The sequence below is a fragment of the Parus major genome, chromosome 3, assembly GCF_001522545.3.
Source record: "Parus major isolate Abel chromosome 3, Parus_major1.1, whole genome shotgun sequence".
Taxonomy (NCBI): Eukaryota; Metazoa; Chordata; class Aves; order Passeriformes; family Paridae; genus Parus; species Parus major.
Window position 1 is genome coordinate 92,875,929 of NC_031770.1, and position 15,771 is coordinate 92,891,699.

General features: G+C 37.4%; 1 protein-coding gene across 14 annotated transcripts in view; it reads right to left on the reverse strand.

The window, feature by feature from the left end:
• The window catches only part of DLGAP2 (DLG associated protein 2), a 451,519-nt gene that overhangs the window by 102,051 nt on the left and 333,697 nt on the right, over positions 1–15,771 (reverse strand). For 10 of the 14 annotated variants that reach the window (XM_015621029.2, XM_015621018.1, XM_015621017.1 and 7 more), the window contains one exon: positions 2,025–2,090. The exons of the other annotated variants lie outside the window; for them this stretch is intronic. In XM_015621029.2, the coding sequence (XP_015476515.2) occupies positions 2,025–2,090 (66 nt within the window). The remainder of the gene's footprint in view (positions 1–2,024; positions 2,091–15,771) is intronic. 14 annotated transcript variants of the gene reach the window in all.

Below are 15,771 nucleotides of genomic sequence, written 5' to 3' on the forward strand. Positions count from 1 at the left end.
GAGGTGTAGCACATTAGCACAGCTCTAACTGCAGAGCTTGTCTACACAGAACTTAACTCACTATCCCACAACTTTTCTAAAAGTCTTTCCAATTTCATTAATTCTCTCTGAGAGACAGAGAAGGGGAGAAGGGGAGACCATGTTCTCACGTTACGGATGATATCCAGTCCGCTTACTTTGACTACCTCCAGTTTGGTAATTAGGTCCTGTCAGGAGGACAGGATTTTCTTCAGAAAATATTAAAGACATCCACCTCATCCCATATATTATCTAGCAGTCTTTGGTACTTTCAGAGGACTGTAATAAGGAAAAAGTTTAAGAGCAAGGACATATTTTTCCTTGCTTTTGGGATATTTTTTTTTCAGTCATTTAGCCATAAATAGTTGAAATTTTTGAAAGCAGGTTAATTTCTTTTTACTAGTTGTTACTTGTTTTTCTTATTGCTGTTTACTTTCCTGTTTCTCATTTCTGACTAATCCCCCATCTTCTTCCTAGTCAGGGTTCTGGATGATTGGTCAGTTAGAATATATCTTTTTTTTAATCTTTGATTACCTATTTTGTAGGAGGGTCCTTGCTCCTGTAGACACCTGACATTTAATATTACTGACTTGTATATCATTTACTCCAGAAATCCTACAGTTCTTTCTCAAACAAATAGGAAGAAGAATGATTTTGACATACTTCTAAAGCATGACTTATCTCATTCTTCATTAAGCTTCTAAAGTAGGCCAAAACTGCTATGTCCTAGAAAAGTCGATTATTCTTCATTGACTCTAGAAGAGGTCCCAAGATCTACAGTTTAGACATCTACCTCTGAAATATTTTCCAGCTCTCAATGAGATGTGCTCTAACCCAGGGCATCTGAACTCTTTCCTGTGTGCTGTGAAATAGGACAGCAGGGTGAAAAAACTGCAAATGTCCAAGAAGGCTGAGAATATTTTTCATTTCATGACTGCTCCATAGGATCCACTTGTGAGATTCCTAGGACACCTCACATTTAATGATATCTTCCTTTTTACACCACTTTGACTAAGGCAGAAGCTGCCTGAGGCTTCTTCAGTGTTTTCCCTAACACATTCTTGTGTTTAATCTTTAGAATGTAGATTTTTTTTTAACTTGTTTGGAATGTTAAGTGAACAAACAAGTCCAGTACATATATTTTACATTGAACATTTATGACACTCTCTGATTTGAGTGCAACTGAGTGGCAACACTACTTGTTTAAGAGATTGGCTAAATGTAAGGACACAACCTGTCTGAATTCATGCTACTTGTTCTAACTGCTTGGGCAGTTGTCCTTAACATGGCAACTACAATTTATCTTCCTAGCATTGGGTAGTAATATGGGCAGGGCAAGAGTTTATAATATTCTTGTCAACTACAACAATATCTTAACAGCAAAAAATAAACCGTTGCAATATATTAACATGAGCATATGTACAAAAAGAAAAATTACTTTACACTGACTTCTGAAACGTAAGTAAGCTCATGTTGAATAAAGGGAGCTTTAAGTAGCAAACACATAGAAACCACTTCCCATATTGCTTTTCTAAAAATGACCACATGAAGTAATTGCATATAAATCAAAATTTTGATGGATTTCACATAAACCAGTGACACTCTGAGTATAAAATTCCAGGAACAGAAATTCGATTTTTCACAATCTAAATGTATAAAAGTGAAGCCAGTCGGACAAAGTACTAGCTTTGTAAGACAGAAGTCTCAAGATTTCACTCATGGGCTTTAAGAGTTTTGGATTTCTTCTTGCTTCTCTTATTAATTCAAATTAATAAGGTAACATTGAAAACTCTGTCTGCATTTAGGATATTCTCTAAAGGGTAAGACAAAAAGACAAAAGAAGGAAGGTTGGTAGTTTCCTTGAACGCCTTCTTTTGAGTTCTCAAAAGAGAGAACTCTTTTGGTGGCGAGGCTGTGCCGCAGAGCAGCCTCCTGTGCCCAGCCCGCGGCTGCGCCCGCCTCGGGGTGCACAAGCAGTACCAGGTATCTGAGAGATGGATCTGTACCTAGCTCCTCCTCTGGCGTCCCTGGAAAACTGAAGCTCGACTTGAGCAGATCGCCACCCTCTTCTTCTGAAAAGACAGAAACAAAGTAGCTATTTAATAACTCTGATATTTTTCTACATCCAGACATAACTCTCCACTAGTTTTTAAATCCAGTCAGTGACACCTATTACCATTCGGGACCTTTGTTAATTTGAAGTTGCTGAGTTGCTATTATCTGCAGTACCTAACCCTTTGCCAGTTTGTCAAGTGTTCTAGTAGTAATATTATTATTTATTATTATTTTAATTTTCCTAGACATTTTCATATCACTAGTGTCATAATATTCATAAATGCCTTTTTTTGTAACATCTTTTACATTGTTCTTTCCAATTTTTCTTAGTCACGTTAAATTGTATTGCCTTTTAGCCTTTATGCAATTATTCCAGAATTATTCCTTATTGTTGGTCCTCCAGTTGCACCTCTAGCACTTCCCACACATGATTCTTAGGCCACTTTTATTACTTTTTATGCACAAACATTTCAATTCTTCCACTATGAACTGTGATAATGCTGTGGTGATGACTTTTTCCTATCAATAGCACTTATTTTTTTCCCAGGGATAATTTCTGTGATTCTGAAAGAGTATTTAAACTTGGATGATATGTATATGCTGTAGAATGCAGAATGGCCTGAGTGCAGCTCTGAGCTACCCTGCTATACCCCTTTCAAAACTGCAGTTTGTTGCCTCTGCATTGCCCTCTTGTCATCCTGGCGTATAAACTAATTTTGGACCAGGTACCTAGTCTGGATATTTCTGTACTGGAGCTGCAAATGGAAAACTGGGTCAGTAACTATTCCATGAGATGCAAGATTTGCTTCAGAATACATACATTATGATACAAAATATGTCAGTAATATGTTTCATGTATTTACTCAATATTAATTTTTTTTTCCTATTCTTCATCTTTGCTGGTGTCTCAGGTGGGTGGGAATTATTGAGTATACACAGCCTTCCACTGTCCTCTTTCTTATTGTCTGTGTATGTTGCAAGACACCCCAGAAGAGCTGGGAAATAATGGAGTACTTCATATCCTCTCACTATACATTGAACCAGCAGCTCTTGAAAGAAATATAAAATCAGGTATTGCAGACCATGTTTTTCTGGTGCACCACCAAGGACTGATGACTTCCAAAGAACTCTCATCAGTTCATGTTATCATACCCTCAGGCAGACATTTCTGTAAGGTCGAACCTACTCAGACTTTTCTTAAGAGTACCTCAGTGAGACCAGCTGGTTTTTGTGGTGCAGCATACAATAGATGCACAGTTTTGCCTGTTTCAATGCTCCATTTAACAAACACATGCATTTTGCATATTTCTTGGGCTGGTTACACTTTATATTTGTACTCCAATTTCTTCCCAATTATCTCACAGCAAGCGAAATGAGTGAGTATACTCATGTGGATCTTTCAAGCAACTGTTCCGGGGTTTTGACAATTTCTGAGGTTAAGAATATCTAATTGATAACAATGAGTTGTATAGCACAGATACTGCATAGAAAATTAGTTCCAAGGATGTTAAGAATGTTGGATAAGCTGAGCTGTCAAATAAACACCCTGTTTATAAACTCAATTGTTAAATAAACTCAGTCTGCTAAAATACAGGCTACAAGAGATTTTAGTAAGTGATGGATGAAAAGTCATACACAATTTAAAAAATGACTGGCATATGAATTTAAATTAAACTTCATTTGGAGAGGTAATGGACAACTCTAATTAAATAAAAGCACAAATTAGGCAGTTTCCATGGAGACATTGCTCACATGATCTGCCTATATTGTGTAACTCATATGCTTGTCCTCTAATGTGGCTGCACTGGAATCAGTTATAAGTAATGAAAGTTATAACAAAAATATTCAGAAGGATCCTGTACATTCTTAGAAGTAAGTAGGAGATCTTACTGCTAACTTCAAGATAAAAAAGATAGTTTTATGTTTTTGAAAAAGCTATTAATTTAATCCAAAGGTCTATCATACACATATATTCAGAAACACATACAGAATGAATGCATAACATTATTTTCCCTTGCAAGACGTCAGCATCATAAAACAAAACTGGCCAAAACTAGAATAAGATGCTAGGAGTAGGTTAATCAAGACTACACATTTGTGGGTGTGAAGTGTTTGAGGGAAAAAAAAAAAAGTAAAAAAAAAAGTATTTTTCAAAATTAAAAGAAAGGTCATGCAATGCGATCCGTAAGTCAGATTCTGACTTTGCTATAAGCAATCCTGTGCAAATTTGGACAATCCACTTAATCTCTTTCTGTCTCAATTTCCCATTAGAATTAGGGTTAAAATTAATTTCTTTCTTGTAGCTGTACTACATTTGTTAATGTCAGTGAGCCTGTTGTCTAGAAAAACCTATAGAGAGCACAAAGAGATAAAATGTCCTTCCTGCAGAAAGGTTATATTCTGTTATAAATAGGGTCAATAGCAGATATTTGAAATGAACTTAGAATTCCACTGTCATTTCCTTAGATTTATGAATTGTATGATGGGTATGAGTAGGTCTTAGTGATTAGTTTACTTCCTAATTATGAGGACTTTTTACTTTTTTCTATTTTATCACTATCACCATGTCATTATTTCTATTGTCTTTTAAAAAGGCTTTTGTCATTTCAGCCCTTGAAGAGATTAAATTTTTGTGTTCTGCACTTATGAAGCAGAAATTAATCTAGAGTCTTGGTGGCTCTTGCAGTATTACATAGATAATCTTCATATGAGATTAAACTGTACTCCAAACCCATATTATTCCTTCAGCAACAGACATACAAGGCCTTTGTTCCTTCTGTTTATGTTTTTCCTAGAAATTGCCATTTATATTATTGACCATAAAAATGAAAAGCATGGCCTTTATTCATGAACACACTGGATTCATGAACACTTCATATCTCATAGTAAGGGAGTCAGGCAGATTATCACAGCATTCTCACTCATGCTGAAATGCAAGTGTCAGAGGATGAGTGCATTCATTTCATGTCATTCACCTTCTCTCTCATAGATATACAGGGCCTCTGCTTGCTACTGGTAGAACATCCTACACCAGTGGACACAGAAGAAAGTCATGTTCTTAGCATGGAATGCTTCAATGGACAATGAATTGCAAACAAAGAGATTATGGAAATAGGATGATTTGCAATATAAGCGTTTTAACAACGTATGGAACACAGTTCACACACAAGGGACACATCAATACACAAATGACTGCATCACAGACGGGTCTAAATAGAAATTAAGACTCTTGCTCTGAACCTGAAACTAAAACATAGCAGGAAAAGTCTTCATTGTCAACAGGGCTCAAAACATTGACAAAAAATGAAAGGCTCTAAAAGTGCAAAGACGTTTGCTTCTGTGAAAGCGCAGTGTATAGTAAAATGACGCTGTGATCTACATAAGTAGCAGAGCACAAACTATCACTTATATGTAGTATCTCATTTTCCTTTTTAAGTACGTGATGTATCTGTCATTCATTCCAGTGCAACACTGCACAGATGACACTCAAAACTGTGATAGGAACTTGTCACAGCTGAAGTTCTCCAGACTTAAGCTTGGAAATGTCAGGAGATATTGCTGAGTTGGAATCAGCTTGACACATCTAGATGGCTTATTCAACCCCGAAGCTATTGCATATGGGAAATGGCACAGACCAGTGCCCAAGATCAAGCTAGCCTGGCACAGCTTTTGTCCCCAGTACAGGCTGGATGTCTGCCAGGAGTGTGGCCTGCCTTGTGCTGTTTCCATACCCTGCTAAGCAGACGTTCTCTAGGGAAGCACTGCTTGGCATGGGCTAAATCCTGTCAAGGGTATGATATCTGGCAGGGATGAATAATCACTTTGCCCATCCTTCAAATTTTGTCATCTCAGCTTTAACCCCTGTCTACTCTCTGAACCTGATCTATCAGTTTAAATTCTTTTTCTTCACCTGCAAAGTCTTGCCTCTTTGTTGGCCCTCATTTTTTGTGCATTCATTCTACCCTTAATAACGAGGCCTGCTGTTTCCATCTCCTAATTGTACTTCTTTTATAATCTATCCATCCACAAAACAGGCCCCAGGGTCAGTGGACTTGTTGCTTACATACTTTAAAAGGTTCACATCAGCAAGACTTATAATCATTTAACTGCCTTCTCCACCACAGTATAAGAGTAAGACTGAACTAGAACTGATATTGAACTTCTTAGTTCATAGGATTTTGACTTATTTATTATTGGCCTGCTCTGGACCTCACATCAATTTTTTTCACTGTGTGCTTTGCTTTCAGCCGGCAAGCTCCCTACAGAAGCTGTTGTGTTTTAGCTTTTATATAGTGCCTGGTATTATAAGTCTGGCAACAAATGAGAGAAAACCCTAAAAATGTCTGAATTAAACTGCAGCTGGAATTTCATTTGATCACATAATGACAGAATGTGTCCAGAGGTTGAACATGGGACACTCACCACATCACTCCATGATCTGGGAAAACAAAATCGCCTCTACCAGGCTAGGGAAACTTAAAGATCTAGAAGAGAAATCTTCTGTACCTCAAATCCTGCTATGAAATCAAAGCATTTCTTGCAGGTGGCCTTTCAGCCTGGCCAAAGACAGCCCCAGACTGCTCAGCGTATATCATGAACACAGAGAACTGACAACTGGTCCCGACCTCAGAGAAACAACCAAATGTCTGCATGCCTGGGAGATGTTATGGACTCCTCAGCCATCCTGACAGCTAATTGGATTGGTTTGGACCTTCCCCAAGAGGCTAAAAACACTTCTAGAAAACCTATTCCTTTCTTCACCCAGTCCTCAAGAGATTACATCTAATCTTTATCACATCTATAAAGCAAACCAGGCATAGTGAAGGCTCCTCCTCCAGCCATGAGGTCAACAGGCATGCTCCAGCCATATCTTCAAGAACAGTTTGAATCCATCTAAACTGCGATGGGAAATGATCCTTTGTCCATGCTACTTCCCTTGCAAAGCCTGGGAACTATTTGGGACAGAGAAAATTAGTTGGCCAAATCTAAAACTAAGAAAGGGACCTGTCAGAGCAACACTACAAATAATTAAATTCCTATTTGTTTGGCATTGTCCTGGCACTGTTTAATTTACTACAGATGTAGCCCAGGTGGCAGTATTGTCAAATACAATATTCTCATGCATTGTTCTTGTAGCATGCTGATAAGCAACAAATACACAGAAGGACAGCAGGGCTGGGAAAACTCTGATTGAAATGAAAATTAAAGCTGATAGTAGCAGATTTAGGGTTATTGAGGTTTTCCTTTGCAAGAGGCCTATGTGAAAAGTATTAACAGTTAGAGGAAGTCATTGTTTAATTAAGTTGCTTTTGCTTTTCTCATTGAAGTCTCCTTTATTCTTGTTCTTTTATTTCTCTCTCTCTCACACACACACACACACATGCACAGAGAAATGCTCCTGATGAGTTCAGCAAAGATCTTTTCATTCCAGTATGCTGGTTCAAGCACTGGCCCAAAAGAATATTGCTAGAACCAGGGCAAATACATAGATTGCCTAAAATACCTTTTCAACTTCCTGCAACCAGCACTTAAGGGACTTCCTGAGACAGAAGTTTAATCTAGACCATCATTTTTAATACCCACCAATGGGTCTATCCTCTATGGAATTATCTAATCTTCTCTGAGCCCATTTATACTGATAGCCTCTACTGCATCCTGTGCCAATGCACCTCACAATTTAATTATTCTTTATTTGAAAAAGAATTTCCTTTTTGTTTGTTTATCAGGATGCCTGATAATTAAATTAGGTGCCTCTAGTTCTTTGGTTGTGAAAAATAATGGATCAGTGAGCCCTACTCATTATGTCTATATAATTTATAAATGTGTAGACCATATCCCTTCCCTCATCCTCCCTTTTCCAAACCAAAGAATGTTTAGTATTTTATTATGGCAAAGCTATTCTAAAACTTTCATTATCCTTTTCACTCTTCTCTGTACATTTTTCTTGCTCTGCCATGCCATTTTCAGACACAGCAGACAGAAATTCAAATGGCTTTATAGTATGGGGGTTTTTTTACTGTGGTATGGTGTGGTTCTCTTCTTTTGTTTTCTTCTATTTTTTTTTAATATTTCCATCTGCCCTTTTCATAACCTAGAGAGAATTCATTAATCATATTAAGTTGTGAGAGAGAATTTGTTTGGTTTTCCAAACACAAACCTACTTCTCTAATATATTGCACTAATAAATATTGAAGAATCCCAGACTTTTACGTAGCTCAGATTACCATCAAAACTCTTAAAATAAACCACCCTTCACACTCCCTGAAAATCAGGACTGAGGAATTCCTGTTCTCTTGCTCTCATCCAGCCTTTCCACTTTTATACAATATAGTTCCAGACAGCAGGACTGTGAAATCAGGTATTAGTTTTTAGTGAGAGTAGCCAGGCACACAGCCTAATAAATCAGGGAGAGGAAGCTGGCTGTGTCCCCCAGGTCCTATCTTGGGAAAAGAATAAAATAAAACATATTGCAGGGGACCACAGAAGCTGTCAGGAATCATCTTGGTCTTGGCGAACTAACTCTTACCTCCCAGCTTTTGGCAGCTGAAAATCATCCATAAAATATAGGTTGCCTTAGCAATATTGTGGTGATCACCTTGAAAGGCTTTGGTTCCCCACAGCAGCCTCTCCTGAGCCAGCCAGGGTCATTTTGATCCTTGGAGCTCAGCTTCTGAGCTGCCTTATCCCTTTTATCCCAGAGATCTGCAAGTTCCTCTTCCTCACTTAAAGCAATTAATGCAAAAACATCTTGGATGATGCTGTGAAGTCCTAAACTAAAGTTACTTTTCAGTCATTCTAACACTTAAATGAATGATTCAGTTAAATAACTCTTTTCTTATCAAAATTAACAAGTGACTGCAAGCAAAAAAAGAGTAACACAGTGATATTGTGATCAAATGCAGTTCTGTGTGACATGCTTCAAACCATCTCTGAAATTCCTAGAAGTTCCTTCTCCCTGGATTTTTTATGGCTGAATGACTATGTCAAGCCCTGAACAAGCTATTTGCCCTTTATTGTTTTTCAGAATCTGTGAGAGGAATCTCAAATATTCTATATTAAAATGTGTGAATACTAAAAAATATAGTATCTCATTATTGTGAATTATAACCTACATCCTGTGAACCTAGGAGTTCTGGACACCCCAGAAACATCTTTAGTTCTCCCTACAGCTCTTCAGATTCCATTATATTTCTTTTTGCATGCAAGCTGGAACAGTTGCCTTTGGTACCCTTTCATCTTCCACCCACTGTGCCAGCTCTTGGAAGGACTCACAGCTACCTCACAGAGGAGGTCCAAGAGGTCTATCTTGGACCTTGGCAGAGAGGAAACAGAAAATACATGTCAGGAGCACAGAAGGATTTTGCACAGCTGCAAAGGCTTAACTGTCCTGTCAGAGAAGTAAAATGCTCACCAAGTCTATAAAAATACCTGCTGAAATTACATGAAAACATACGTAAGAAAGTTAAAAGTGAGGAAGAATGCCAGAGCAAAGTCCAGTAGTGAGACAGGAAACTTACACCCCTCCTAGAAATACATAAAAATTGTCACTGAATTACACTGGTTTGTGAAGAGGAAACAGGATATTTCTCTTACTGGATGAGTGTAGTTATTTATTGATCTTTCTATCTTCTGCTTATGCATGGAAATGAAAAGTCATGTAAAAAAAATAAACTGTAGAAAAAATTAGCCTTTTCAATATATTTCAAAATCACTTTTAGAAAAGATATTTCTTTAAGACTTTCCTTAAAAATGATTGAAATCTCTAATAATAAACTATGTTTGACAGAACATGGGTTTGTAACCTTTCCATTGTCAGGTTAAACTAGATATTCTCAGACTATATTTTGCTTTACTCTTTGGTAAAAACCACAGCCAGATACACAACAATTATTACCAGTAGGTCATGGCATTCTGATTTTACAGATTCATTTTATGGTGGGGCAAAAGGTCTGAACAATGTCTCTGTCTTTCAAATGTTCAATAAATACGATATTTTAACATTAGAGAACAACTGCATTTGTCACACTGATCTACCATGGTAGGAGACATTTAGCACAGAAAACCTTTGACCCCAATGGGATGTGAGGGCAAAGTCAGCAATTCCACTCAGAACTGAAATTAGCTATTAGTATCTGCAGCTGTGAAACCCCTCAATGAGGCCTTTGACATTATATGATGAAGCTCTCTATAACTGGAGACAGGATGTACATGTGTTTTTCTCTGTGTGCAAGGTTAAAAGACAGCAGAGGGAAGGCTCAAATATATTCATTCCTACACAAGACAATTTTGGTGAGGATTTCTGTGAACACTTAAATGTTGGTAAGATTGACAGCTGGTGGAGTTTTTTATTTAGCAAATATGATTACATAATATGTAATATGCAGCTTCCTTTTGGCAATTTAAGCAAATATGAAATGCAGTACCTATAAATGAGCCCCCTTTTCTCTCTCAAAAATAGCAATACCCAGGACAAGTTTTCTTCCTAGAAAAAATCATGGTTCTGGAGAAAGTGCAGCAGGCAAAGACTGATGGATGAGGATGCCTCATTTCTTTGCCCTGTGTTTTCATCCTCATGTGGATGCTGCTGAAATTATGCTCAGCAGCTCAGATTTAATGCATTATCCAGCAATTGATTATTAGTTATTGGTTATTATCCTCCCCCACCATCTCTCTGCAATTGCAATGTGAGCCTTGCTCTCTCATCTACTTCCTTCCATCTCTCATCTTTCCTTTGTGTCCCATATCCCTCTCTTTTCCATCTCCTTCATAGATATGCTTTATTTTTCCTTCTTTTTCCTTTTAATTTTCCCCCATCAGTCTTTTCTTTTTCTTTAATCTTCTTCGATCTACAGTTCTAATACTACTGAGGTACAAGTAATATGGCACAGGTTGAAGGTCACCTGAAGATTTTGTGCATGATGCTTGCATAGTCCTAACAATGTGCTTTTACTGAGTTATTTGTTCCACTAGGTCTTTAATGGAGAACTGCAAATATTTAGAAAAAACAAAGAAATTTTCCTTGTTCCCATAGCAATTTTCAACTGCAGATTATGAAATCACAGCTTAGAAATAACTTAAAATTAATAAAATTTTTAAGGGAAAATCTAAAATGAAAGAAACATCTATATTTAAATTAATATTTCATACAGTTTTATCTTTTTTCAAAAGTGAAAAGAGATGTCAGGCAGCACATGACTTTTCAAGGCAGAAAAACTAATCTTCTGAAAATGTCAAAATAAAATGCTTCAACAATTGAAGATCTTTTTTTTTTTCCTCCTGCATTTTTATTTTAAGAAGGAATTTGTTTGGAACTGACTCATAAACAGTTTCAGTTTCAGGAAGGTTGTGCTTTACAAAGAAAAGGGTTTTGCCAACTGCCTCACCACAGAGAGCTTTCTCACTAATGCATTTGTTTAACACTCTGCACAGTGGGTGCAACCCTTCTTGGGTCATCTCTAGTTGCTCTAGAAATTGTGTAATATATAGCAGATATTTCTGTGATTGCTTAGGATACACAGACACACTGACTCATTGCATTTAAAAACCAATTACAATGGGGCCAAGGTGAACCTTTCTGTTTGTTGGTTGTGACATTCAATTACAACCTGTGAAGTGGCTGGGTTATTGGGATTTTCCTTACGAGACAAACAGAAATGAAGGAGAATCAATTCTCTGTGTGGCCAGTGAAAACAGAAAGCAAAATGATAAGCTGTCTGTTGTGGGATGGGCAGAATCAATATTTAAGACGTTGCAAACGGTATACAGATGCTTGGCCAGTTCCTAATCTTAAAGTTCACTGTACTATCTTATTAGAAGAGACAGATTTTTCATTTAATTTCTCAAGGATAAGCTTTTCATTGAAGCACCTGGGAAGCCTGGGCACCCTTGTCTTCCTCCCCTTGGTGGGGAGGAGTGGGCAGCTCTACACTGATCTCTGTCCAGCCCATTTCTCTAGGGACTAAGGAAAGTGCTGGGTTGCCAGGCTCATCACCTGAAGTCCTCAAATGAGGGCCTAAAGCAAAATGACATTAAGCCAGACTGTCATGATTGCTTAAAAAGGAACTGAGAAACTGAACACAAATATTTGCTCTCAGCAAAGGTGCTATTTACTCATGTCACCTCACTGGCTGTGGTTATGTTTGTAGCTGCTATGCTGGCAGAAGTACAACCTAAATTTCTTCCACATTTAAGTGTTGCTAATCCTACTTGAGCAACAAAGTAAAATAGCTTCCAGATCTTGCTCACTACAAGAATTTGTCTCTGAGGTCTGTGTGTGGGCAAATACAGATGCAGAGCCAAGGTCAGTGACATTATGCACATGGACTCCTACACCTGTATCAGCAGGGCACATTTGCACAGATGTTCACCCGGCCTTTTCCTGTCCTGGCAATGACACATGGTCAGGCATACATCCAACTTGCTCTTTGGAAGAACTCACACAACTGAAAAATTTAACAAGAAAAAATGGTTTAATAATATTAGCTTAGATACTTGATCAGATTTGGTCAGTTTAATGTGCTTAAGAATATCAGCTCTACTGAAGTAACCATTCATCTGCCTGTAAGGTAAGCCAAATCAGTTAAACCATAGCCTGTAAGGTAAAATTACCTGGAATTAGATCATATCTGCCAATAGTACAGTGTAAAGAAGTTCAGTTACCAAAGGTCAGCAGACATACAGTGACTTAATAAACTACTGCAACACACTAGTGTGGCAGGGCTCTCTCTTTGATCTGTCCATCACAGACACAAAATACATAGGAAACAAACACATCATTCCATTTACAGTAACTTTTGGGCAGTTTCAGTACCTTGAACACATTATCTTTTAATTTCAATCCATTTCCACCACAATCTTACTCCAATAGCTGTTCAGAACACCCATAAACATTTGCTGGGATGTTTTAATCATGCAGTATTTCAGCCATGGCTGCATTTTCAAGGGGAGGAGGAGAAAGGCATGTATAAGGGTCTTCAAGCTCAACCATATGATTACTGTTAGGCTCATTTTGCTTCTCCTTATCTTTGCTTATTCAAGGCCATAAAAAGGGGCACCAGAAAGGCCAGAAGACTAAAAAGGAATATTGAGACTTTAATTCCTGATGCAACGCTCAAATCAAGCCCAGTCTGGTAGTGACAAACTCCTTGGCTGACAATGAATTAGAGAATTCTGTGAATTCCCACAAGAGAGGCATGCTATCATGACAAAACTTTAATCTTTTCTCTGATGTCTCAGAATGAAAGGGCAAGAGGAATATAATAGCCTGTCAACTTCTTACCCCATCAGAGTCAAGTCACATCAGCAAGACAGTACTAGAAATCTTGCTTCCATGTACCAATTACTCACCCATGCAACTGGATGTAGTTCCTGTGCTGTCAGTCTGCTAGCTCTTAAGGACACTTGCAAGTTTTAAGAATGCAGAGATGGTTTTGTTCTATGGAAAACCATGAGTAAGGCCTCCCCGCTTTTAGTAATTTGGTCTCTCAGTAATGGGATTTAAAATGAGTTTAAATCAGTGTTTAATTTCTGCTCTTTCAGGACAATGGCAGTGATTAGTAGTAATGTTTGACTTCCACTTCCATCTTTTAATGCAGCTGTAATACTGTCTGCATTTGGCTGCTGCTTTAATGATTACTAATGACTTTATTTTGAAAGTAATATTACTTTTTGTATTCATTCTCCAGCCTCTGAGCAAAAAGCTAATTTGAGTCAAATTATGCAGTCTCTTCATACAAGACCTTCCGTTGGTTTAACTTTATTTGGAGTCAGTCCAAAGGAAAATGACAAAGGCACTGAAAGCACACCATGTATTTACAGGTGGCAGAAAGAATGTGTGTGTAAAAGTGGCAGCTAAAAAGAAATAAGCAAAAAGATGCCATACTGACAAGAAACATATATCAACAACTTTCTATCCATTAGTTCCAACACTGAAAGCATTTAATGGGTTAAATTTCACTGTTGCACCCTCAGTTCTCATATGCACAATCACCTCCCCTCATGTCCATGCAGACAATGGTGGCTGTGCTCTGTGCAGTATCTGAATTAAAATTTAACCTCTAAGAATGCCCTATTTATGCATTCCCTCCTTTTTTATTTCCTGTGGAATTTTTCTTGGCTTCTTGATGGATAAGTAATTTTTTTGTGGAGAGTGTAGTTGAGGGTTTTGTTGTTTTTCTTTCTTTTTTCACTTATTATTCCTGTTCTTAGAAAATATAAACTCCTTGAGAGCTAAATTTCTTTGTGGGAATGTATCAATTTTGATGAAGGTTTCCTCTTCCAGCCAAAGAGAGAAGGAAATCTGCCTTGGAAGATCTTGCTAATTTTGACATTGATTCAGCATAGAAGAAGCAGCTGTCAGCTGTTATTTCATCTGGGTCAGATTTAGTGTTAGAAAACAAGTCCCTCACTTTAATCAAGCACTCAAAGTATCTTGGTGTTCTGGACTTGATATTTTCTAGGTTTTTCTTGTTGGAAAATTTAATTTAATTTAAATTTATTGATTTATTAAATTTATTTAAATTTAATGATTAAATGGTTAAATATTTTTTAAGACTGAGGGAGGATGATTCACCATGCCAAAAGTCAAGTAATGTCAAGTAGAATAGAAAAAGCAGAAAATCATTTGGATTTCTCATATTGCCACTACTGGTCATAAACCTCACCAGCCTCTCAATAAAATAAAATAAAATAAAATAAAATAAAATAAAATAAAATAAAATAAAATAAAATAAAATGAAAAAACATAAAACATAAGCAAACAAAGGTTTCAGTTTCTGCTGGGTCTGTCTGGGATGATGTTTACTTTCTTCATGTCAGTCCAATGAAGGAGGAAGAGGAAGGATGTTTGTGGTTATGGCAATAACCACAATATGTGGTTATGGATTTGTCTTCCAAGTCATCTCTCTGGTTGCTGAGTCCTTTGTTTCCAAGGAATGGATACACAGTTACCTGCTGACAGGAAGCAGTGAATGAATTCCTCTGTTCGGTTCCATGTACAGTTCTTTCTTTATTAACTGTTATTATCTTGGTCCAAGAGTCTTTCCACCTTCCTTCTATTTTCTCCCCATCCTGTGGCAGAGGGAATGAGGAAGCAATTGTGTGGGAATTTGGCTGTTGGCTGGTGTCAGCCCATGACCCAGTTTTGCTGCAGTCCTGAAAACTTGCTATCCTGACAAGTCCTGTGATAGTGAAAAACTATTTTCTATTCAAATATTTAATTCTCCAAATAAGACCGGTATCTGTTAGAATATCCTCCACACTAAATTTGAAATTACTAACATTTGCACCACACAAGTGGTTGGACAAAGGACAGTTAGACTTGATCTTAGAAGCCTTTTCCAACCTTAATTATTGTGTTTTGCAGCTCATAAAAAAAAGGGAAAAAGTTTTTTTTTCTCCACAGAACTTCTTTTAAAGTTTTTGGATTTATGGACAAAAGGGGAATTATCAGTGATTAAAAATTACCACCTTTGAAACATATAGAACATTACATATTTTGTTGAAGTGCATTCACTGATACAAAATCACATAATATTATGCTCAAATACCCTCTTCCCCCACTCTGAATTTTACTACATCATTAAGGCAGTGAGAACAGAGCCTCCTGTGCTATCCTATTCTCACCACAGTAGTTTTCCATCTCCTACATGCTGATGTGTGCTTATCCATCTTCAGCCCTCTGTTCTCACACCCATAAAC